At 49.1% G+C, this 26636-nt stretch overlaps 1 protein-coding gene across 1 annotated transcript in view; it reads right to left on the bottom strand.

The window, feature by feature from the left end:
* Nucleotides 1-912: 912 nt before the first annotated feature.
* The window catches only part of LOC309543522 (DISP complex protein LRCH3-like), a gene marked incomplete at its 3' end in the record, with an annotated part of 89215 nt that continues 63491 nt past the window's right edge, over nt 913-26636 (bottom strand). Inside the window, exons 4-8 of the mRNA XM_082275996.1 lie at nt 24183-24288; nt 19267-19403; nt 19042-19160; nt 16363-16459; nt 913-1000 (exon numbers count right to left, since the gene is read on the bottom strand). Coding sequence (XP_082132122.1) covers nt 913-1000; nt 16363-16459; nt 19042-19160; nt 19267-19403; nt 24183-24288 — 547 coding nt within the window. The remainder of the gene's footprint in view (nt 1001-16362; nt 16460-19041; nt 19161-19266; nt 19404-24182; nt 24289-26636) is intronic.

Here is a 26636-nt window from a genome sequence, read left to right as displayed (position 1 = left end):
TCACGCAGTGCCGAATCGCAAAATACCCCCTGGTCGGAATGGGGGTAAAATCTTCCTGGGCTTAAGTAGTTAATTAGTAGATGAGGTGCCTGTGACGGACCCCCGTACTCAAGAAGAGTATGTCCACCATATAAGCTTCCCTTGCCTGGTAGCAGTACGATCCAAGATCCCTTAGCCCACCCAGTCCCCTGTCGAGACATCAGATATTGTAGCCACGATGTACAAGTCTAGCCGAAAATAGCTTGTATAAGATCTGGAACATTTATTGAACAAACCTACACCGAATATATACCAAACCAGGTCAGGTGCCTGATTACATTATCATATGCAAATGAAATTGTGTACAGAAATATAATTTATATACCTAAGGAACAACCAACACAAACTGTATTCTACTTTCCCACTAGCAACTAACAGATGACAGAGATTTAATTAACTTGAGCTAATTACCTAGCAGACTTGCCGTCATCGAGCTCATGAAGTACAATACACATTATTATAAGTGTAAACACATCCTACAGTAGATAATAGGTAAGTTAATCAGCACAATGTGTGGAAGACAGGTGGCTGAGCTGATGACATTAGCACCTGCCATGAGTCTGACTGTGCGGAGCTGTCCTCTTTTGGCAATAGGCAGCGAGGACTTTAACATGCATCCTAGGTCTAGAGTCCCAAAATCTGTGTGTCTTGGGGAGATGTGGACTTGAATCCAAAGTAACATTTCTCTAAGAGTCACCCCAGCATACATTCACAAAGAGTAGCGTTCTCTCACAAGCCAGGGCCCATAGTCAGTAGGCAAGAGGCTAGCCTGCAGTCCCCTCGAAAAGCCCCTGGCCTGAGTGAGTTTGTCACAGTGCCCTTTTAATTAAGATATAGGATAGAGAATGAAATGGATGGTGTCTGGCCACTTACCTGTTCCGTTCACCTTCTCTCTGAGCAGCTTGGCGTCTCGGCCCAAACCGGCGACTCTGAAGGAGAGATCCGACAGCTCGTCTGCAGACTGAGAGAAACACATCCATGTAAATCCCCCCAATACAGAGTACTCAAATCACAGATAAACCCATCAACACCAAGAGGGGAACAAACTAAAGGGAATCTGTCACTTTGTCCAATCATGGTTTCTATGCCCATTGATACCCACACTCCCTCCACCATATGATGGCCACAGACTTCCCCCAAAGATACATACCCCCCCCCTTATTGACACCCCACCTACTCCACCCCAACCATCAACACCCCACCTACTCCACCCCAACCATCGACACCCCACCTACTCCACCCCAACCATCGACACCCCACCTACTCCACCCCAACCATCGACACCCCACCTACTCCACCCCAACCACCGACACCCCACCTACTCCACCCCAACCATCGACACCCCACCTACTCCACCCCAACCAATGACATCCCACCTACTCCAACCCCCACCAATGACATCCCACCTACTCCACCCCAACCATCGACACACCAACTACTCCACCCCAAACAACGACACCCCACCTACTCCATCCCAATTACTCCCCACCTACTCCACCCCAACGACTCCCCACTTACTCCACCCCACCGACACCCCACCTACTCCACCCCAACCAAAGACACCCCACCACCTACTCCACCCCAACGACTCCCCACCACCTACTCCACCCCACCCCAACGAGTCCCCACCTACTCCACCCCACCCCAACGACAACCCATCTACTCCACCCCAACCAACGACACCCCACCTACTCCACCCCAACCAACGACACACAACCAACGACACACAACCAACGACACACAACCAACGACACACAACCAACGACACACAACCAACGACACACAACCAACGACACACAACCAACGACACACAACCAACGACACACAACCAACGACACACAACCAACGACACACAACCAACGACACACAACCAACGACACACAACCAACGACACACAACCAACGACACACAACCAACGACACACAACCAACGACACACAACCACAGTAGATAAGCTTAGAAGAAAAGCTGTTCATTTGAAGGAATTGCATGAGGACTCGAGGACATACAATGCGATTAGAGGAGAAGCGTTTTAACCTCAGGCAACGTGGGGGGTTCTTTACTGTTAGGGCTACAAGATTGTGGAATTGTCTACCACAAGAGGTGGTTTCTGCGGGTAGTATGGTGACTTTCAAAAGACTCTTAGACTTACATCTCAAGGATCAGGAGATTGAGGGCTATGTTAGATGATTACAGTCACACACACCTACACAGGTTGAACTGGATGGACTATTGTCTTTATTCAACCTCACCTACTATGTAACTATGTAACCAACGACACACAACCAACGACACACAACCAACGACACACAACCAACTCCACCCCAAACGACGACTCCCCACCTACTCCACTCCACCCCAACGACTCCCCACCTACTCCACCACATGAGATCCACTTACTCCATTCAATGATACCCACCTACTTCACCCACTGATACCCATTATCCCAGTGTTCCCCTGTCCATCTCTAAACCCTGTGTACACCCCACCACCTACTCCACCCCAACAACTCGCAACCTAGTCCACCCCAACGACTCCCCACCTACTCCACCCCACCCCAACGACACCCCACCTACTCCACCCCACCCCAACCCACCTACTCCACCCCAACAACTCGCCACCTAGTCCACCCCAACGACACCCCACCTACTCCACCCCACCCCAACGACACCCCACCTACTCCATCCCAATTACTCCCCACCTACTCCACCCCAACGACTCCCCACTTACTCCACCCCACCGACACCCCAACCAACGACACCCCACCTACTCCACCCCAACCAAAGACACCCCACCACCTACTCCACCCCAACGACTCCCCACCTACTCCACCTCACCCCAACGACACCCCACCTACTCCACCCCAACCCACCTACTCCACCCCAACCAACGACACCCCACCTACTCCACCCCAACATCTCGCCACCTACTCCACCCCACCCCAACGATTCCCCACCTACTCCACCCCACCCCAACGACAACCCACCTACTCCACCCCAACCAACGACACCCCACCTACTCCACCCCAAACAACGACACCCCACCTACTCCATCCCAATTACTCCCCACCTACTCCACCCCAACGACTCCCCACTTACTCCACCACACCGACACCCCAACCAACGACACCCCACCTACTCCACCCTAACCAAAGACACCCCACCACCTACTCGCCACCTAGTCCACCCCAACGACTCCCCACCTACTCCACCCCAACCAAGGACACCCCACCTACTCCACCCCAACAACTCGCCACCTACTCCACCCCACCCCAACGACTCCCCAACCAACGACTCCCCAACCAACGACTCCCCAACCAACGACTCCCCAACCAACGACTCCCCAACCAACGACACACAACCAACGACACACAACCAACGACACACAACCAACGACACACAACCAACGACACACAACCAACGACACACAACCAACGACACACAACCAACGACACACAACCAACGACACACAACCAACGACACACAACCAACTCCACCCCAAACGACGACTCCCCACCTACTCCACCCCAACGACTCCCCACCTACTCCACCCCAACGACTCCCCACCTACTCCACCCCAACGACTCCCCACCTACTCCACCACATGAGATCCACTTACTCCATTCAATGATACCCACCTACTTCACCCACTGATACCCATTATCCCAGTGTTCCCCTGTCCATCTCTAAACCCTGTGTACACCCCACCACCTACTCCACCCCAACAACTCGCCACCTACTCCACCCCAATGACTCTCCACCCCACCCCGACACCCCAACCAACGACACCCCACCTACTCCACCCCAACCAACGACACACAACCAACGACATACAACCTACTCCACCCCAAACGACGACTCCCCACCTACTCCACCCCAACGACTCCCCACCTACTCCACCCCAACGACTCCCCACCTACTCCACCACATGAGATCCACTTACTCCATTCAATGATACCCACCTACTTCACCCACTGATACCCATTATCCCAGTGTTCCCCTGTCCATCTCTAAACCCTGTGTACACCCCACCACCTACTCCACCCCAACAACTCACCACCTAGTCCACCCCAACGACTCCCCACCTACTCCACCCCACCCCAACCCAACCCCACCCCAACCCATCCTTCTCAACCCCAACAAATCGCCACCTAGTCCACCCCAACGACACCCCACCTGCTCCACCCCACCCCAACCCACCTACTCCACCCCAACAACTCGCCACCTAGTCCACCCCAACGACACCCCACCTACTCCACCCCACCCCAACCCACCTACTCCACCCCAACAACTCGCCACCTAGTCCACCCCAACGACACTCCACCTACTCCACCCCACCCCAACCCACCTACTCCACCCCAACCAACGACACCCCACCTACTCCACCCAAACCAACGACACCCCACCTACTCCACCCCAACAACTCGCCACCTACTCCACCCCACCCCAACGACTCCCCCACCTACTCCACCCCACCCCAACGACACCCCACCTACTCCACCCCACCCCAACGACTCTCCACCCCACCTACTCCACCCCAACCAACGACACACAACCAACGACACACAACCAACGACACACAACCAACGACACACAACCAACGACACACAACCAACGACACACAACCACCCCACCCCAACCCAACCCCACCCCAACCCATCCTTCTCAACCCCAACAAATCGCCACCTAGTCCACCCCAACGACACCCCACCCCAACGACACCCCACCTGCTCCACCCCACCCCAACCCACCTACTCCACCCCAACAACTCGCCACCTAGTCCACCCCAACGACACCCCACCTACTCCACCCCACCCCAACCCACCTACTCCACCCCAACAACTCGCCACCTAGTCCACCCCAACGACACTCCACCTACTCCACCCCACCCCAACCCACCTACTCCACCCCAACCAACGACACCCCACCTACTCCACCCAAACCAACGACACCCCACCTACTCCACCCCAACAACTCGCCACCTACTCCACCCCACCCCAACGACTCCCCCACCTACTCCACCCCACCCCAACGACACCCCACCTACTCCACCCCAACAACTCGCCACCTACTCCACCCCACCCCAACGACTCTCCACCCCACCTACTCCACCCCAACCAACGACACACAACCAACGACACACAACCAACGACACACAACCAACGACACACAACCAACGACACACAACCAACGACACACAACCAACGACACACAACCAACGACACACAACCAACGACACACAACCAACGACACACAACCAACGACACACAACCAACGACACACAACCTACTCCACCCCAAACGACGACTCCCCACCTACTCCACCCCAACGACTCCCCACCTACTCCACCCCAACGACTCCCCACCTACTCCACCACATGAGATCCACTTACTCCATTCAATGATACCCACCTACTTCACCCACTGATACCCATTATCCCAGTGTTCCCCTGTCCATCTCTAAACCCTGTGTAAAACAGACCTAAGTGACCAGATCCCTTCCCTCGCATGACAGTGGTCAGGCCAGGTGATTGGTCGCTCAGTCTGGACGAATGAAGCATTGTGTGGTGCAGACTATCAGTGGGTGAAGGGGGCCCCGACACGCAAAGTGGGCACTTTGACCTGCATGGGTAAAATAACAGATTCTCTTTACCCATTACTGCCAATGGTACGGTCAGAAGTGGCCGCAAGGAGATGGGGATTATTCCATACTGCGGCATACATACATCCCTATTTTGTATTGGGGGCAAGCTCAATCTTGTGTCCCCAGGACTGTGACCGCGCCTTAACCAACCGCTTCCAGTCACACAGTGACAGTGTGGGAGCCGGCAGAAGGGGCTCTCAATCAAGTGATCATTGTGACAGCCAATCACAGTGATCACATGACGGAAAGGGCCAGGTGTTAAGGTTTTTTTTCGCTTCAGCATTAATGGGTTAAAATTGGGTGTCAGAACCAATATCGGAATCAGCAGACTTTTCTTTTTTTTATTAAGGATGTACAATCTAAACAAAGACTAGTTTAATATAAACTAGTATAACTAGTAAAACTAGTATAGTTTCTGGTGACATCTTTAAAATATAACCTAAAGATAATATCTTGGTTTCTAGGAGGACTCCTGATGTGGGAAAGCAGCTGATCTAAAAATCATACACCCAAAATAATTTGTGTCAGCATCACCCCAGCTTTAAAGAGCCCCTGTCACCGCACCATTCATTCCAATAACAATCTTTCTATTAGATCATAAACTAAATAACCAAAAGTATTGGGACGCCTGCCTTTACACACACAATCTTTAATGGCATCCCAGTCTTAGTCCGTAGGGTTCAATATTGAGTTGGCCCACCCTTTGCAGTTATAACAGCTTCAACTCTTCTGGGAAGGCTGTCCACAAGGTTTAGGAGTGTGTCTATGGGAATGTTTGACCATTCTTCCAGAAGCGCATTTGTGAGGTCAGGCACTGATGTTGGACGAGAAGGCCTGACTCGCAGTCTCTGCTCTAATTCACCCCAAAGGTGTTCCATGGGGTTGAGGTCAGGACTCTGTGCAGGCCAGTCAAGTTCCTCCACCCCAAACTCCCTCATTTAGGTCTTTATGAACCTTGCTTTGTGCACTGGTCTAAATCATTTGGTAGAAGGGGGGGGGGGGGGGGGGAAATATGGCGTGGGGTTGTTTTTCAGGGGTTGGGGCCCCTTCGTTCCAGTGAAGGGAAGTCTTACGGCGTCAGCATACCAAGACATTTTGGACAGTTTCGTGCTCCCAACTTTGTGGGAACAGTTTGGGGATGGCCCCTTCGTGTTTCAACATGACTGCGCACCAGTGCACAAAGCAAGGTCCATAAAGACATGGATGAGTGAGTTTGGGATGGAGGAGCTGGACTGACCCGCAAAGAGTCCTGACCTCAACCCAATAGAACACCTCTGAGATTAATTAGAGCGGATAATGCGAGCCAGGCCTTCTCTCCAACATCAGTGCCTGACCTCACAAATGCGTTTCTGGAAGAATGGTCAAACATTCCCAAAGACACTCCTAAACCTTGTGGACAGCCTTTCCAGAAGAGTTGAAGCTGTTATAGCTGCACAGGGTGGGCCAACTCAATAGTGAACCCTACGGACTAAGACTGGGATGCCATTAAAGTTCATGTGTGTGTAAAGGCAGGCGTCCCAATAACTTCTGGTAATATAGTGTATGTACAATTTATGTATGCCATTTACCTGTAAAGTCCTCCCCTTCTGTAGACATCCATTCCCTACTTGCAGGAGAATTTGGCTTCTCCAAGAAGAGTGATTTCTTTAGCACAGCCCCTTCCCCTCCCTTTCTGACAGCCATTGTTCTCTTCTCCTTTTAGGAGTGTAATTGCTGTCTGTGCTGGCCCAGCTCTTCCTCCCCTCACTTCCCTAAATAACCTTTTCTCCATCTTTTAGAGCAGCCTCTCTCAACGTTTTAAACAGAGGAACCCTAGAAACAGTGGCGGCCGGTCTATAGGGGGCGCCGCCCCCCCATCTCCGTGGCCAATAAAAAAAAAAAAAAAAAAGGAGAAAAAAATAAATAAATAAAATTTTTAGCCCACTAGGGGGGGGGGGGGGTTTGCACCCCATGTGCTTTAAGCAGAGCCGCCAATTGGCGGCCTTCAGGGGGTCATCGGGGCGCAGAGCAATGCGCCCCGACACTCCCCACTTTCCGGATGTCCTGGCTGTGATTGGTCCAGTCTCCAGCCTGGACCAATCATAGAGGACATCCCGGGTGACGTCGCGTGGGGGGCCGACGTCAGAGAAGAGGGCAGCGGGTGGCACGCATGGAGGAAGAACCGAAGAAGACGTCCGGCGGAGCGCATGGAGGAAGAAGATGTCGACTCTCGGGCAGCACGCCAGGGAGTCGGGACGGTGACGGGCGGTGCGCATGCAGGACGAGGACTCGGAGGAAGAAGACGTCCACGGCAGTGGCACCAGAGGTAAGTGAAGTCTCAGGGGGGGGGGGGGGGGCATGCACGCTGGTCTCTGCATTGAAAGGGGCATGTATACTGGTCACTGCATTGAAAGGGGCATGTATACTGGTCACTGCATTGAAGGGGGCATGTGTGCTGGTCACTGTGCATTGAAGGGGGCATGTGTGCTGGTCACTGTGTATTGAAGGGGGCATGTGTGCTGGTCACTGTGCATTGAAGGGGGCATGTGTGCTGGTCACTGTGCATTGAAGGGGGCATGTATGCTGGTCACTGTGCATCGAAGGGGGCATGTATGCTGGTCACTGTGCATCGAAGGGGGCATGTATGCTGGTCACTGTGCATCGAAGGGGGCATGTATGCTGGTCACTGTGCATCGAAGGGGGCATGTATGCTGGTCACTGTGCATCGAAGGGGGCATGTATGCTGGTCACTGTGCATCGAAGGGGGCATGTATGCTGGTCACTGTGCATCGAAGGGGGCATGTATGCTGGTCACTACGCATCGAAGGGGGCATGTATGCTGGTCACTACATCGAAGGGGGCATGTATGCTGGTCACTACATCGAAGGGGGCATGTATGCTGGTCACTACATCGAAGGGGGCATGTATGCTGGTCACTACATCGAAGGGGGCATGTATGCTGGTCACTACATCGAAGGGGGCATGTATGCTGGTCACTACATCGAAGGGGGCATGTATGCTGGTCACTACATCGAAGGGGGCATGTATGCTGGTCACTACATCGAAGGGGGCATGTACGATGGTCACTACATTAAAAGGGGGCATGTACGATGGTCACTGCATTGAAAGGGGGTTTGTGCTAGGGGGCCTGTACTGTGGGGTTTGTGCTTGAGGGGTTTGTGTGGGGTTTGTGCCACTCTCAGTCAGTGTATCCCATAATGGGGTGTCTCTCACAGTATATCCCATAATAGGGCCCCTGCTCCCTATTATGGGACATACTAGTACTGATGGACCCCTTAATATGTGATATATTGGGAGAATTTGTTCACGCAAGCAAAATACAGGGGACAAAATAAGTGGAGTCTATAAAGGGTGGGGCTTCTTAGAAATGGGAGGGGTCAAAATGGAAGGGCGGGGTCTTGCGCCCCACCATCTTAAAACATCACCAGCCGCCACTGCCTAGAAATAACTTAACAGTCTCTAAAACCCATGATCCATTAGTGTGATGGTCAGTGGCAAGAATCCCTATAAATAGAGTGGGAACTTCTGAGTGTCAGAAATTGCTCATTGCTTAAGGAACCCCTAGCAACCTCTAGAGCAGGGTGTCAAACTTAATTGAATCATGGTTGCCCACAAAGGATCGGTTGTATCTGGAGTGTGCTACGCACAGAGCGCAGGGTTTAGGGGTGCGCAAGTGTACAGAGCGCAGGGTTTAGGGGTGCGCAAGTGTACAGAGCGTAGGGTTTAGGAGTGCGCAAGTGTACAGAGCGCAGGGTTTAGGGGTGCGCAAGTGTACAGAGTAGGGATAGACCAATACCGATATTTTGGTCACAAAGTATCGGTCGATATGGGCCAATATTCTGCACATTCAATCACACATCCAATGCAGAGTGATCAGTGCCCCTAGTGCCACCATCAATGCAGAGTGACCAGTGCCCCCATCCAACGCAGAGTGACCAGTGCCCCCATCCAACGCAGAGTGACCAGTGCCCCCATCCAACGCAGAGTGACCAGTGCCCCCATCCAACGCAGAGTGACCAGTGCCCCCAACAATGCAGAGTGACCAGTGCCCCCATCCAATGCAGAGTGACCAGTGCCCCCATCCAATGCAGAGTGACCAGTGCCCCCATCCAATGCAGAGTGACCAGTGCACGGGGATTAGAGCGCTGCCTGATAACACGAAAAGCAGGGTTCTTCTGCTTATCCGGGGCGGGCGCTCTCATACGAAGTCCCGTCTCCTGGACCGGCTCCTATGATCGATATGGGCCAATATTCTGCACATTCAATCACACATCCAATGCAGAGTGATCAGTGCCCCCATTGCCACCATCAATGCAGAGTGACCAGTGCCCCCATCCAACTCAGAGTGACCAGTGCCCCCATCCAACGCAGAGTGACCAGTGCCCCCATCCAACGCAGAGTGACCAGTGCCCCCATCCAACGCAGAGTGACCAGTGCCCCCATCCAACGCAGAGTGACCAGTGCCCCCATCCAACGCAGAGTGACCAGTGCACGGGGATTAGAGCGCTGCCTGATAACACAAAGAGCAGGGTTCTTCTGCTTATCCGGGGCGGGCGCTCTCATACGAAGTCCCGTCTCCTGGACCGGCTCCTATGATCGATGTCACTAGTGTGCTGTCTATCATAGATAGGAGCCGGTCCAGGAGGCGGGACTTGGTATGAAAGCACCCACGCCGGGTAAGCAGAAGAACCCTGCTCTTTGTGTAACCAGACGGCGCTCTAATCCTCTCCCCCAACGGAGGCAGCCCTACCCTAAGAAAATATCGGTCATATCGGCCAAGTTTGTGGCCGATACTTTCAAAAAGTGAATAAGTGAATATCAGCCGCCGATTATCAGAGTGCAGGGTTTAGGGGTGTGCTGTGTACAGAGTGCAGGGTTTAGGGGTGTGCTGTGTACAGAGTGCAGGGTTTAGAGTGCATTATGTACAGAGTGCAGGGTTTAAGGGTGCACATAAAGAGCACAGAGTTCAGGGGTGTGCTATACAGTGTGCAACCCCAACCCCCCCAAAGCTTCCTCACATCTTTCTCTCCTACCTGGCCCAACTCTAGTACCTCCATGTGTAGTTGGCCCTGCCTCGCCTTGCACTGAGTTGATGCTCTCCCTCAGGGTTTAGGGGTGTGCTGTGTACAGAGTGCAGGGTTTAGGGGTGTGCTGTGTACAGAGTGCAGGGTTTAGAGTGCGTTATGTACAGAGTGCAGGGTTTAAGGGCGCACATACAGAGCACAGAGTTCAGGGGTGTGCTATACAGTGTGCAACCCCAACCCCCCCAATGCTTCCTCACATCTTTCTCTCCTACCTGGCCCAACTCTAGCACCTCAATGTGTAGTTGGCCCTGCCTCGCCTTGCACTGAGATAATGCTCTCCCTCAGATTCTGAAGATCTGTCCCCTCTGTGAGCGTGTGCAGGAATCTGTTAGTTCTGGGACCCGCTGAGAGCAAAGCGGTCCCTTGTAAACACAGAAGCCTTCTGTGTTTACAAGTGACAACAGGAATGGAGGGTGAGAGCTGGAGATGGCGGAATGGAGTTCCACCACATTTCTGCTGCAAAACTGGGTGTGCCACATGGCAAGGACTGGTGGACTGGATTCGGCCTGCAGGCCTTATGTTTGACATACGTGCTCTAGAGGAACCCGAGGGTTCCGTGGAACCCCGGTTGAGAAACCCTGTTCTAGAGGAAGAAGGAAGGGGAATGCCATAGAGCACATGTGTCAAACACAAGGCCCGCAGGCCGAATCTGCCCCTCCGGGCCATTTCATGTGGCCCTCCCACCTCTACTCCAGCCCTCCTCAAGACCCTGTGCTTTCTGCTTTCTAGCAATGCCTCTAGCTTCTTCCCAGCAGCAGCACAAGTTAAGGATGGTACATTGTAATGTACGGGAGGGTGGGGGACTCAACTTCTGATGTTGGGGAGGCTCCTGACGTGTTATGCAAGGGTGGGGAATGCTCTGGACATCTAGTCTTAAAGAGACAACCGGCCCTTTTGATGGCAATCATATTGCTGATGCTGCCCTTGATTAAATTGAGTTTGACACCCCTGCCATAGAGCACCCATTCTCAACCAGGGGACCCTAAGGTTCCTTAAGAGGTTGCTAGGGGTTCTTAGAGATGTGGGTGATTGACCTCTTATTTGAATATTTCTGGACATTTCTGGGTTGAACACCATTTTGAAAAGCAGGCACCAATGATCTTTTTAGCTGTCTGTAAGGGTGGCATTGTGTCCACCCATGTAAGAGGCATATACCCACTTACCCCTTATAAACTGGTTTCTGCAGTGGATTCCCCCCAGGACCTGAGACATATATGTTAAGGGTTCCTCCTTCATAAAAAGTTTGAGAAAGGCTGCTAAAGAGTGACAGCCCTGAGTATGCTGGGGCCAAAGACATCACATCAAAAAAAACACCTAGCAGCAGTCTTAGGGGTTTCAGGGGTCCATACCAGCGAGGCTTTTACTGGTAAATACCATCGGTCTAATAAAGCTCTTATGAAATTAGATTTGCAGTTTTAGTAAGCGGTCACGACCACATACCCCCTGCCCGAGTGTGGGGGGCACGTCTGAGGCCAGACAACGAAGGACATGTAGAATAGCAGGGTAAACTGCTGTCAATCAAGCAGATCAGGGCTGGCCTGGGAGAGGGCCATGGTGACAAAGTCAGCTATGGGACTACAGGCACACCGCACGTCAGCACTGCATCCTGAGGTACACCGCACGTCAGCACTGCATCCTGAAGCTACAAATCAAAGCTGGGAAACACAAACTGACCACGTCAGCAATGATCTGCTTTCATGCTTGGTCTGGTCAGAAGATCACAAGAATTAAAATGAATTGGCAGGCTCAGCATGTATTTACTAATAAATGTAAGTGTCACTGTACAAGAAGGAACATGTGCAACAGGGGTGTCCAAACTTTTGACCCTCCTGTGTCACATTGGAAGAAGAGGAATGGTCTTGGGCCGCACATTACAAAACACTAACAATAAGACCCCATTACGAATTTGTGATTTTGAAAATGGCACTGCAATCATGGCAAACCGGACCATACGGGTTTGGGCGCTATTCTTTCTTTACCACTTCAGTACCGCACTATAGCACAGTACTAAAGTCCGGGGAGGGTGTCCATAGATGTCCTCCCAGAACCCCACTCCCTTGCGGTGCGCACTGGGCGCGCTCGGTGACTGCTGTGTCCTTAGGACACAGTTGATCGCCTGTAAACAGACTTGCTGGTTATCGGCAGTCTTTTCCTGTCTGCGTGAGGAAAGGAATGGCAATAACCGGCAAGACTGTCAGTACATTGATGGGCACTGATTATTAGTGCAGTCTCATCAGTGCCCATCAATGAAGGAGAAAAATTACTTCGGGTCTTTTCACACGAGCGGTGTGCTCGGCTGACTCCGTTTTTCCCATGGGGGGATCGATACGCCGATCTCCGCTGAGTAGGCAGATGACAGGTCCGTCTCCGCTTACTTTGCAGAGACGGAGCTGTCAGATCCCTGCACTCCTCTATGGGGAGATCGGATGAAAACGGATCGCCTGTCCCTTTTCATCCGATCCCATCAGATCCGATCCTCCAGACAGATGGAAAATAGCGTTTTCCAACTGTCCGGATTTCACAGACAGGATCGGATGCGGATGGCAGCGGGTATCAGAGGACATGTCTCCGCTGATATCCGCTGTTCCATAGGGGTGCATGGGGCATCCGATCAGATCCGCCTAAAAAAACTGACCGGCGGATCGGAAAGCCCGTGTGAAAGGGACCTTATTTACTAATTTTTTTTAACCACTTAAAGACCGCCCGCCGCAGATATACTGCGGCAGGCTGGCCCTCCTGCGCGAACCAACGTAGCCCTATGTTGCGCACCTGCAGCTAGGGGGCGAGCGAGCGCCGCCGCGCTCCCGCCCCCCACTTGGCAGTGGGGACTCTGATGCATGAGCAGGCGGCTCCGATTGCCGCCGGGCACGCACGATCGCTCCTCACCGAGACAAAAGGACGGGCAGCTGTTGTAAACACATCTGACCGTTCTTCTCTCAGAAATGATCACAGTGCGCCTGTGATCCTTCTATATAGGATCACATGTCTCTATGGTCATTTCACAAGCCACGCCCCCCATACAGTTAGAACCACTCCCCTAGGCTCACATTTAACCCCTGATCACCCACTGTGTTAACCCCTTCCCTGCCAGTGTCATTATTACAGTAACAGAGCATATTTTTATCACTGATTACTGTAGTAATGTCACTGGTCCCCCCAAAAGTGTCAAAAATGTCAGTTAGGGGTCCGATCTGTCTGCCATAATGTCGCAGTCCCGCTAAAACCGCAGATCACCACCATTACTAGGAAAAAAAAAAATAAGACAAATCTTTCACGTAGTTCGTAGATGTGATAACTTTTTTTTTTTTTTTTTAACGCAAACCAATCTACGCTTATTTGCGATTTGTTTTTTTACCAAAAATATGTAGCAGAAAACAAATTGGCCTAAAATGCTAAAAAATTTTGAATTTTTAAATTTTTTTTTTTGTTGGGAATGTTCTATAGCAGAATGTGAAAAATATATTGTTTTTTTTTTTCCCCAGAATTGTCGCTCTTTGTTTATAGAGCAAAAAAAAAAAAAAAAAAAAAAACCAGAGGTGATCAAATACCACCAAAAGAAAGCTCTATTTGTGGGGAAAAAAAGGAGGTCAATTTTATTTGGGTACAGCTTTGCACGACCGCGCAATTGTCCGTTACAGTAACGCAGTGCCAAATCGCAAAATATGGCTTGGTCATTAGGGGGCAAATCCTTCCGGTCCAGAAGTGGTTAACAGAAGCTAAGAAAAAGTTTTTTTTTTTTTATTTTCAGTCTTTTCATTTGTTTTCCAAAAAAAAAAAAGAAAAACCAAGCGGTGATTAAACACCACCAAAAGAAAGGTCTATTTGTGTGAACATTTTTTATTTGGGTACAGTGTTGCATGACCGCGCAATTGTCATTCAAACTGTGAAAGTTGGCCTGGGCAGGAAGGGAGTGAAAGTGCGATTGTCACGCACCAATTGTGGCAAAACGCATCATGTGAAGCGGTCGCCAAAAGAAGCTCCGGCTCCCCCCTATTTTTTTTTTTAGGTGGCAAGCTTTGTGCGACGCATTTTGCCACGATTGCTACGTGTTTCGGTCGCGCGACAACTACGTCAGGAGTCACACTGTATTTAAGGCGCCTTGAAGTGATTGCAAATATACTTCCTTCCTCTGTGTAGTTGGTTTTGCACAAAGCAGCCCCAATCCTCCTCTTCTTGGGTCCCTCGTCGCTGCTCCTGGCACCTCCCTCCTGGAGTGGAGTGCCCCCGCACAAAGCAGCTTGCTATGGGGGCACCCGAGCCGAGCTGCAGCTCCTTGTGTCCATTCAGACACAGAGCTGCCGTTCTGCCCCGCCTCCTCCTGATTGGCTAATTGACTTTGATTGACAGCAGTGGGAGACAATGTGCCGCTGATGTGTCTCAGCCAATCAGTAGGGAGAGTCCCAGACGGCTGAGGGACATCGCTGGATAGAGAGGGGGCTCAGGTAAGTATTAGGGGCTGCTAAGGAGGTTGCTACACACAGAAGGCTTTTTATCTTAATGCATAGAATGCGCCTTCTGCCTTTACAACTCCTTTAAGAAATAAGGGCACCCAAACACGTGTGGTGCGTTTTGCTACGATTGCAGTGCGATTTGGAGTCGTGAAGTGTGAATGGGGCCCAAGGATAGCTGATGAGCCGAAAAAGTCGAGCAGATGATCAGATTTTGTGCTGTGTGTGTACAGTGCAGGAATGGCAGGCGGCTAGGCACAGTGTCAAGGGTAGAGAGTGGGGGGATTTGGGAAGGTGCAACTGAAATCTGAGGGGTGCAGCCCACCCCAGCAGCCCCCTAGATCCAGGGCATGCACAACTTACTTGGCTTGCTAGTGCAAGTCCCTGCATGTGCCTCTGGTGCTACTGCAAACACGGCATCCCTTCAGCCGTTCCTAGGCCATGCTGGTCTATGCCAGCCACTGCCGCTAGTCCTATGCCAAACACAGCATCCCCGGCATCCCTTCATCCACTCGCCAGCCGTTGACCCACAATCGCTCCCTGAGAAGAGAGCATGGCAGTCTACTGTTCTCACTGGAATCAATGCAGAGCGCCGGTGTTCTTCCTATTTAGGATTACAGGTCTCTGTGTTGATTTCTTAAGCCCACCCCCCCCCCACAGTTAGAAAACACCCCCTAGGCTCACATTTAACCCTTTGATCGCCCCTGGGTGCTTGGGTCCTTACCAATATGTCCTTAGCAGTAATGTCACTGGTCCCCCCAAAAATGTCAAAAATGTCAGTTAGGGGTTGGATCTGTCCATCGCAATGTCGCAGTCCCGCTAAAAATCGCAGATCGCCGCCATTACTAGTAAAAAAATAAAATAAAAACTAGGGGAAAGATTTGTCATTTTTAGAGGTTCTAAACTTCATGCAAACCATTCCCCCATTGATTTCAATGCAAAAAACGCCCCCCCCCCCATTGACTTCAATACAATCCCCCCCCCCCTTCAATGCAAAATTGCATCCCTCATTGGCTTTAATGCAAATTTGCATCCTTCATTGGCTTCAATGCAAAAACGCATCCCCCATTAGACTTCAATGCACAATCACGTCCCATTGATGTGCTCTGTATGCCCCCAACCAGAAATTTAAAATAAATCTTATACATACCTCATTCCCGGACCACCGTTTGCTGCCGCTATCTACACTGTTAAAGCCGGAATCCAGGCAGCCATAGGGCTTAGAGGAATACACATCATCATTGAGGCTGAAAGATACAAATACACATTGCAAAGGTTATAATAAGAAACAGGTCATTCCTAAAGAGAAAACATTCCATATTACATTAAAAAAGACGGGAAAAAGACGTAGTAAAATCCCTTTAGGAGCCTTCACACACAATACATGAACATGGACACAGTCACTTGGCATGAGGAGTTGACTTGCCGGGAAGCCGGCTTCACAATCTGAATAGTAACTAACCTCGCATTGTACACTGCACAAATAAAATGAAAGGAACACTTTGGAAACACATTAGATCTTAATGGGGAAAAATATCATGCTGGATATCTATACTGGTATGGACTGGGTAATGTGTTAGGATCTATACTGGTATGGACTGGGGAATGCGTTAGGATTTATACTGGTATGGACTGGGGAATGCGTTAGGATCCATACTGGTATGGACTGGGGAATGCGTTAGGATCCATACTGGTATGGACTGGGGAATGCGTTAGGATCCATACTGGTATGGACTGGGGAATGCGTTAGGATCCATACTGGTATGGACTGGGGAATGCGTTAGGATCCATACTGGTATGGACTGGGGAATGCGTTAGGATCCATACTGGTATGGACTGGGGAATGCGTTAGGATCCATACTGGTATGGACTGGGGAATGCGTTAGGATCCATACTGGTATGGACTGGGGAATGCGTTAGGATCCATACTGGTATGGACTGGGGAATGCGTTAGGATCCATACTGGTATGGACTGGGGAATGCGTTAGGATCCATACTGGTATGGACTGGGGAATGCGTTAGGATCCATACTGGTATGGACTGGGGAATGCGTTAAGATCCATACTGGTATGGACTGGGGAATGCGTTAGGATCTATACTGGTATGGACTGGGGAATGCGCTAGGATTTATACTGGTATGGACTGGGGAATGCGCTAGGATTTATACTGGTATGGACTGGGGAATGCGTTAGGATTTATACTGGTATGGACTGGGGAATGCGTTAGGATTTATACTGGTATGGACTGGGGAATGCGTTAGGATTTATACTGGTATGGACTGGGGAATGCGTTAGGATTTATACTGGTATGGACTGGGGAATGCGTTAGGATTTATGCTGGTATGGACTGGGGAATGCGTTAGGATCTATGCTGGTATGGACTGGGGAATGCCTTAGGATCCATACTGGTATGGACTGGGTAATGCCTTAGGATCCATACTGGTATGGACTGGGTAATGTGTTAGGATCCATACTGGTATGGACTGGGTAATGCGTTAGGATCCATACTGGTATGGACTGGGTAATGCGTTAGGATCCATACTGGTATGGACTGGGTAATGCGTTAGGATCCATACTGGTATGGACTGGGTAATGCGTTAGGATCCATACTGGTATGGACTGGGTAATGTGTTAGGATCCATACTGGTATGGACTGGGTAATGTGTTAGGATCCATACTGGTGTGGACTGGGTAATGTGTTAGGATCCATACTTGTATGGACTGGGTAATGTGTTAGGATCCATACTGGTATGGACTGGGTAATGTGTTAGGATCTATACTGGTATGGACTGGGTAATGTGTTAGGATCTATACTGGTATGGACTGGGTAATGTGTTAGGATCTATACTGGTATGGACTGGGTAATGTGTTAGGATCTATACTGGTATGGACTGGGTAATGTGTTAGGAAGGAAAGGATGCCACATTGTTTGATGGAAATGAAAATTATCACCCTACAGAGGGCTGAACTCAAAGACACCCCAAAAATCAAGGTGAAAAAATTATGCAGCAGGCTAGTCCATTTTGCTGAAATTTCATTGCAGGAACTCAGAATGGTCCTCAGCAGTCTGGACCAGGGCATCACTGAGCTCCTGAACAGAGTGAGGTGCAACCTGGCATTGCTCTAAACTGATGGCCTATTACCTATACAAAATATAGGGCACAGAAGTTTGACGCTATTTCACAGACGTATGTTATATTAAGGCTTGACATGTTGGGTCTGTGTTTACTCGGTGCAACCCCATCTTTTATATTTTACCCAAAAAAATTGGGTCATTTATTGCTTTTAAGTGCCCTAAAATTAACTTAAGTGTATTTTGTACATAAATTGAGCTTTCTGGATCTTACCGTAAAATTGGAACTACCACCATTTTATGCCCTAGGGCAGTGATGGCAAACCTTGGCACCCCAGATGTTTTGAAACTACAATTCCCATGATGCTGAACTACACTGTAGTGTGCATGAGCATCATGTGAAATGTTGTCCCAAAACATCTGGGGTGCCAAGGTCGCATCACTGCTCTACGGTGTCTGCTTTCAGAAAATATATTTGGGTGAGGGGTTTATGTAATATTCAGGGCTAAAATAATTTTTTTTTAAACATTGCAAAAAAAAAAAATAATGCAAAAACCGCTTTGGCAGCTAAAGGGTAAAGCCTATTTGGGGATTAGATTTAAGAGGGTTAGCGATGGGGGTAAGGGTTACAGATAAGGTTAGATGGCGATGTGTGTTTCTGTTTTTGCCTGTTATTGTGGCAGAAGTCACAGATCAAGCATGGAAGAAGGTTACAAAAGGAATAAATATTAGTAGGTAAAACAAATCCGATACTTACCAAGTGGTAAAACTTGTGGGGCGGCTCAGTTTCCCCAGAGCTGACAATTCTGGTGTAGGTTTACTGCAAGCCTCTATGTTAAGGTACTTAAATATGTGAACCTTCCCTTTGAGACAGATCTGTCCAAAATAGAAAACCAAATTCAATATTCTTCAATAAAACTTTGAGAGAAGGGGAGAGCAACGAGACTGCCCTCCTCCTGCAGGGTGACATAGGAATACTGACCTGTGCAGGTGGGTATTGGAGGGGGTTGTTGTCCAGTATGATGGTCTGAAGGTGTCGGAGGTGTCGGTAACAGACAGGAATGTGGGAGATGCGGTTGCAGGAGATGTCTAGACGTACCAGAGGAAGCTCTGAGAGTTCTGGAGTAGAGAATGATGAAAGATTATATATATATATATATATATATATATATATATATATATATATATATATATATATGGGACAGGGATTCCCTGGACACTCATACAAAGCAGAAGATGTTGAAGCAGATAACTTATTTTTATTTATTACTCACTAAGTAATACAGAATACATTGGGAGCTCATCTTGTATTTGGGCCGGAGTTTAAATCCCGGACGAGCCCCCATTGTATTCTATATTCGGCTTCTTTTACATTAACGCGGCTCCAAAGTCGCACAGTTTCCACTGTGACTTTCATCTGACTTTACATTCTCGAAACCAAAGTCGCATCTAAAGTCAGACCAAAGTAGTGTGAAAACCTTTTCTGAAGTCGCAGCGACTTCTGTAGTTACAGTAGGAACAGCTCTCATATAAATACATTAAATTTCACATATTCCTCACATGGGGTCTCACAAGTCGGATCCCAATGCCGCACAAGTGTGAAAGTAGCCTTAGTGAACGAGCAATAAAAAGCTCTTTGTGCTTCAGCTTTTTCTTTTATTTCATGGTGGTTAGCAGGAACACACCTGGCAGATCTGTGGGTGCATGGACTTTTATATTGTAACATTTGGTGCTGAACACCCCTTCATTTGATATAGTGTGTATATATATATATATAAATGAAAGAGTCGGAATATCAACCAAAAATGCAGAAAAGACACAATACAAATGCTAGAAATCGAGTTGCCGCTCAGTGAGTAAAATAAGTATTTGATCCCCTACCATCCAACAATAATTCTGGCTCCCACAGACTGGCTACAGTATGTGCTCATGTGGTAGACAGATTAGTCCCGTCAATGTAAGAAGGTGCTCCAAATGACAACTCGTTATGTGTATAAAAGACCCCTGTCCACAGAATCTCTTTCTTCCATTCATACCTCACTATCATGGGCAAGACCAAAGACCTCTCAAAGGACGCCCTGGACAAGATTGTAGACCTGCACAAGGCTGGAATGAGCTACAACACCATCAGCAAGAAGCTTGGTGAGAAGCAGACAACTGTTGGAGCGATTATTCACAAATGGAAGAAATACAAAATAACCATCAATCGCCCTCAGTCTGGAGCTCTATGCAAGATTTTGCCGCATGGGGTAAGGATGATCATGAGAAAAGTGAGGGATCAGCCCAGAACTACACAGGAGGAGCTTGTGAATGACCTCAAGGCAGTTGGGACCACAGTCACCAAACAAATCATTGGTAACACAATGCGCCACCATGGGTTGAAATCATGCAGCACCCGCAAGGTCCCCCCTTCCTCAAGAAGCCACATGTACAGGCCCATCTGAAGTTTGCTAATGAACATCTAAAACAGGGGTCTCAAACTGGCGGCCCTCCAGCTGTTGCGGAACTACAAGTTCCATTATGCCTCTTCCTAAGGGAGTCATGTTTGTAACTGTCAGCCTTGCAATGCCGCATGGGGAGTTTATTTCTGCCACAGCTGGAGGGCCACCAGTTTGAGACCCCTGATCTAAATGATTCAGAGAGGGATTGGGAGAAATTGCTGTGGTCAGATGAGACCAAAATAAAGCTCTTTGGCATTAACTTGACTCGCCGTATTTGGAGGAAGAAAATTGCTGACTATGACCCTAAAGGCCCGTACGCACGATAAGAAATTCGGAAGGGAAATTTCGTCCGACGACCGATCTGCTGATTTTCAGATTGTTAGTATGGTGCTTTCAACAGCCGACTCCGACTTTTCGGCTGACAAAATCCTGATGTGCAGGCATTAAAATTTTTGCCTCCGTCAACACATGTCAGATTTTCGTCTCATTAGTACAGATTGACGGGGAAAAAATCTTATGAGCAAGACTAGGCATGCTCAGAGAGGAAAGAACACATACAAAGCAATCCAACACATGACATCACTCCTGAAGTAGAATTCTGTCGTATGGGAAAACTCGTTTGAAAAAACCTCTTCACTTTCCACATCAGACTAGCATGCCACAAAAAACAGACATTCGATAATCTTATCGTGTGTACGGGGCTTAAGAAAGCCATCCCTACGGTCAAGCACGTAGGTGGAATCTGGGAGTTCGGTCTGCTTATTGTGATTCATCTGGTCTAGGGAGTGTCCCCACTGGTCCAATAGGGAGGCATGTTGGACAGTGGAGGAAACCTGACCAATGGGTACACAGGCTTTGATACAGCTCCAGTGATTGGCACAGACTGCTGTCTCAGTGCATTGTGGGGTGTGATATAAAAGCCAGGAGCACATGTGCTTGGGGTCTTTGGCTGGTGAGTCCCGGAAGGAGGGTGACAGCTGCTTCCTCTTCTGCAGCAGTTGGTGTATGGTCACAGGCAGTCGGCCTGGTGAGCCAGAAGGCAGGAGCTGAACCCAGAGGTCCAGGAGAGCTGACTAAGAGGAATTGAGACACTGAAGAACTTGGAAAACAGTATGGTGAGTACAGGGGATCGTGCCTAAGGGCCTGACCAGGAAGGGGGCCACTCCAAAGTAGAGTAGAGGATGGTGTCAAGCTGGTGGAGTGAAGGGGGGTGCTAGGCGAGTACTCTGAAGATAAGTGCTAAGTAAGCGGTCTATTCAGGAACTTTGCCTCAGATTCATCTAGTGGCAAGGTGAAACTGCGGCCTAGCCGCATCCTCAGATAGAAGTCCTCAACATTGTGAATTGTTCAAGTTTTGGAATATCCCACTCATCCCTTCTCCCATCCCCATATAAAACAAAACAACAAAAACAACAACCCTACTGTTCGGACTGAGCCGGAGAGTAGAGTAAAGTGTTGAGATTCTGCATGTAGTTGCTACCGGTAACCCAGAGGGACCCAAAAAGGTGAGAAATCCAGCAGCCCTCAAGAGGGCAGTGCTACATTTGTATTTAAATAATTCATGCATCTGAATTTATGTATATATCTAATCTATGTTTTTTTGTGTCCAGCAGAATATGATTTCCTCCTATACTGGTCCTGAGGAAGCTACGCATTAAAGCGAAACGCGTTGATCTGCAGAGGCGACCCACTATACAGATCTCCTCTTTGGGGATTGCAACCCAGGATGTACAGTATTAGCTTAGGAGGTGCTGTATAAGGGTCACATTCTGTATCCATATGCTCCTTCAATGATTTTTAATATTTGCCTTGTTGCATTTCTGGATGTTGTGTCATTCCATGGGGCGACCATATTGTTATTTTATTTGGCGGGAATTTTACTTTTCATTCCAGACCAGACCTTTTTCTGGCACTTTGTTTACATGTAACAATCAGTATTTATTTTCTAGAAAATTACTTAGAACCCCCCTAAATAAATAGCAAGAAGAAGGGTGACCTCTACCTATGCCACATCCCAAATTCACCATTTCTGGACCGCACGCCGCCTTTTTACTGTGGCATTGCGGCCCTCCTGCGCGAACTGACGTAGACCTACTTCGGTCGTGCGCAGGCAGCTAGGGGGTGAGTGTGCGCCGCTGGCAGCATGCTACCGCCCCCACTCGGCAGCGGGGAAGCTGATGCACAGGGCAGGCGGCCACGATTGCCGCCCGACACCCGCGATCGTTGCCGGCTGAGAGAGAGAAGAACGATCAGATGTTGTAAACACAGCTGATCGTTCTCTCTGGAATGAATCCTTCTATATAGAATCACAGGTCTCTATGGTCATTCCACAAGCCACGCCCCCTCACAGTTAGAATCACTCCCCTAGGCTCACATTTAACCCCTTGATCACTCACAATGTTAACCCCTTCCCTGCCAGTGTCATTATTACAGTAACAGTGCATACTTTTAGGACTGATTACTGTAGTAATGTCAATGGTCCCCCCAAGTGTCAAAAATGTCAGTTAGGGGTTCGATCTGTCCGCCGCAATGTCGCAGTCCCGCAAAAACTCGCAGATCGCCGCCATTACTAGTAAAAAAAAAAATAATAAAAATGACAAATATTTCCTGTAGTTAGTAGATGCAATAACTTTTGCGCAAACTAATAAAAATACGCTTACTGCAAATTTTTTTTACCAAAAATATGTAGCAGAAAACAAATTGGCCTAGAATGTTAAAAAATTTTGATTTTTAAATTTTTTTTTTTTGAGAATGTTATATAGCAGAATGTGAAAAATATAGATTTTTTTTTCCCAGAATTGTCGCTCTTTTTTTGTTTATAACGCATAAAATACAAAATCGCACAGGTGATCAAATACCACCAAAAGAAAACTCTATTTGTGGGAAAAAAGGACATCAATTTTATTTGGGTACAGCGCCCCCAACCGCGCAATTGTCTGTTAAAAGAAACGCAATGCCGAATCGCAAACTATGGCCTGGTCATTAAGGGGGCAAATCCTTCCGGTCCAGAACTGGTTATACAATATAGACAGAAAAACGCAGGACCCAGTCCTCCAACAGGTGGACTTCACATCCCGTTTTATCATTATGTGAAAAAATAAAATATTTTGATACTTTTATACAAAAAATGTAATTGGTGTCATGCTAATGCCAGTAAAGTCCACCTGTTCAAGGACTGGGTCCTGCGTTTTTCTGTCTATATTGTATAATTTGCGATGTGGCATTGGTAGAGGTCACCCTTTGTGCTGCTATTTAAGGGGGGGGGGGGGGGGGGTTCTACGTAATTTTCTATTAAAAAAAAAATACTGATTGTTACATGTAAACAAAAAGTGTCAGAAAAAGGTCTGGAATGAAAAGTAAAATTCCCGCTAAATAAAATAACACTATGGTCACCCCATAGGATATTTTTCATGAAACATTCTTTTAGAGACGGCGTCTTTAGGACGGTGAGTCTCACCTTCCGGCAGAGAGGTCAGCTGATTCCTTCGGACGTTCAACTCTCGCAGAGATTCCAGCGATCCCATCTGTGGTGGCAGAGACTGAATCTCGTTACAGCTGATATCCTAGGAGAGACAATACAGAGGTTACGTATAATACCAGGAGTCCCTTGTCTACAACACATGAAGACATTACCTATAAGACATTCCATTATAGAGCTGTGACCGGGTTCAGCACATTCATACAATTCAAGGAGAGACTTCCCACAGACTCTGTATATGAGAGAAGATGCCTTACCTCTCTACTTTACCTCCATCTTTTTAACCCATTTAATCCCGGTCACTTTCACCCCCTTCCTGCCCAGGCTAATTTTCAGCTTTCAGCGCTGTCACACTTTGAATTGAATGACAATTGCGCGGTCATACAAAAATCTATTCAAACAAAATTTTATCATTTTTTGAGACCGATAGAGCTTTCTTTTGGTGGTATTTAATCACCACTTTTTTTTTTTTTTTAAGCAAAAAATAAGTTTTAGTTTCGGTCATAAAACTCTGTAAATAAATACATTTTTCTCCACTGATGGGCACCCACTAGGCAGCGCACATGGGCACCCACTAGGCCGCGCACATGGGAACCCACTAGGCCGCGCACATGGGAACCCACTAGGCCGCGCACACGGGCACCCACTAGGCCGCGCACACGGGCACCCACTAGGCCGCGCACACGGGCACCCACTAGGCCGCGCACACACTAGGCCGCGCACACGGGCACACACTAGGCCGCGCACACGGGCACACACTAGGCCGCGCACATGGGCACACACTAGGCCGCGCACATGGGCACACACTAGGCCGCGCACATGGGCACCCACTAGGCCGCGCACATGGGCACCCACTAGGCCGCGCACATGGGCACCCACTAGGCCGCGCACATGGGCACCCACTAGGCCGCGCACATGGGCACCCACTAGGCCGCGCACATGGGCACTGATTGGCAGCACTGATCATAAGGACACTGATGGTCACTGCCCTGATTATCAGTGTAGATGTCCTCTGTGTGGATTTGCTGCTCATCAGCTCTCCTCTCCTCACGCACACGGGCACCCACTAGGCCGCGCACACGGGCACCCACTAGGCCGCGCACACGGGCACCCACTAGGCCGCGCACACGGGCACCCACTAGGCCGCACACACGGGCACCCACTAGGCCGCACACACGGGCACCCACTAGGCCGCACACACGGGCACCCACTAGGCCGCACACACGGGCACCCACTAGGCCGCACACATGGGCACTGATTGGCAGCACTGATCATAAGGACACTGATGGTCACTGCCCTGATCATCAGTGTAGATGTCCTCTGTGTGGATTTGCTGCTCATCAGCTCTCCTCTCCTCACGCACTGTCAGCGTGAGGAGAGGATTGCCGTTAACCGGCTAATCCTGTATACATTGTGATCAGCTGTGATTGGACACAGCCGATCACCTGGTAAAGAACTGCAGCGATTGGCTCTTTCACAGGATCACAGATCACTGCTGATGCGCAGGCAGCGCCAGCATGCCATATGACGGCCTCCCAGAAAAGTGCAACTGTGCTGAAGTCCGATTAGACTGAACAGGTTAAAGAGTAACTCCCCTTTTAAGAGGAAAAACATTCTCCCAGCCATTGGCTGCCAGCACTGACTGGATGCCCCTTGGACAAAAGCCAGTCAAAAGCACAGTTCAGTCACCAACAGCTCCAGGTCACAGTTTGATTAGGAACCCAGGACAGGCTTCTAATCACATGATCATTCTGACAGCAAATCACATGGGTGACAAGAGATCACGGTGATATTTTATTGGATAATCAATAGTTTGAAATATCCAAAATGGGGGTCCTGAGAGAAATTCCGATATGTATAAAGCAGTAAAAAGGTACCACACCATTGCTGATGGAGTCGATGGTGTTTTTTATTGAATAATCCTTAGTATAGGATATTCAATGTGGGGGTTCTGTGGGAAACCCAGATGTGCAGAAAGCAGCAAGAGTCACACCAATGGTGATCGAGTCTACAGTGCTTTTTCTTTTTTGGATAATCAAAAGATTATATTCAATGTAAAGGTCCTGAGGTACATGTAAAAAGCCGTAGTGCTGCCACACCAACGGTGATAGGAAGGGGTCCTGAGGCAAATCCAGATATGCAGAAAGCAGTAAGGGTGCCACACCAATGACGATATAGGACGAAATAGGAATCAATAGGATAAGATAACCAATGTAATGGCCCTGGAGGAAATCCAGATATGTAGAAAGCTGCAGGGGTCACACATCAAAGGTGATAGGAAGGGTCCTGATGGGAATCCAGATGTCCAAAGTGGTATTTTATTGCTTTATGAATTGGATAAGCTATCCAATGCGGGGGTCCTGAGGGAAATCTAGATATGTAGAAACCAGTAAGCGTGCCGATGGTGATAGAGGCCACAATGGTATTTTATTG

This window comes from Pelophylax lessonae (assembly GCF_965119305.1).
Source record: "Pelophylax lessonae genome assembly, contig: HAP1_SCAFFOLD_159, whole genome shotgun sequence".
Taxonomy (NCBI): Eukaryota; Metazoa; Chordata; class Amphibia; order Anura; family Ranidae; genus Pelophylax; species Pelophylax lessonae.
Note: the sequence above shows the minus strand (reverse complement) of the source record. Positions and strands in the feature narration are given on the sequence as shown.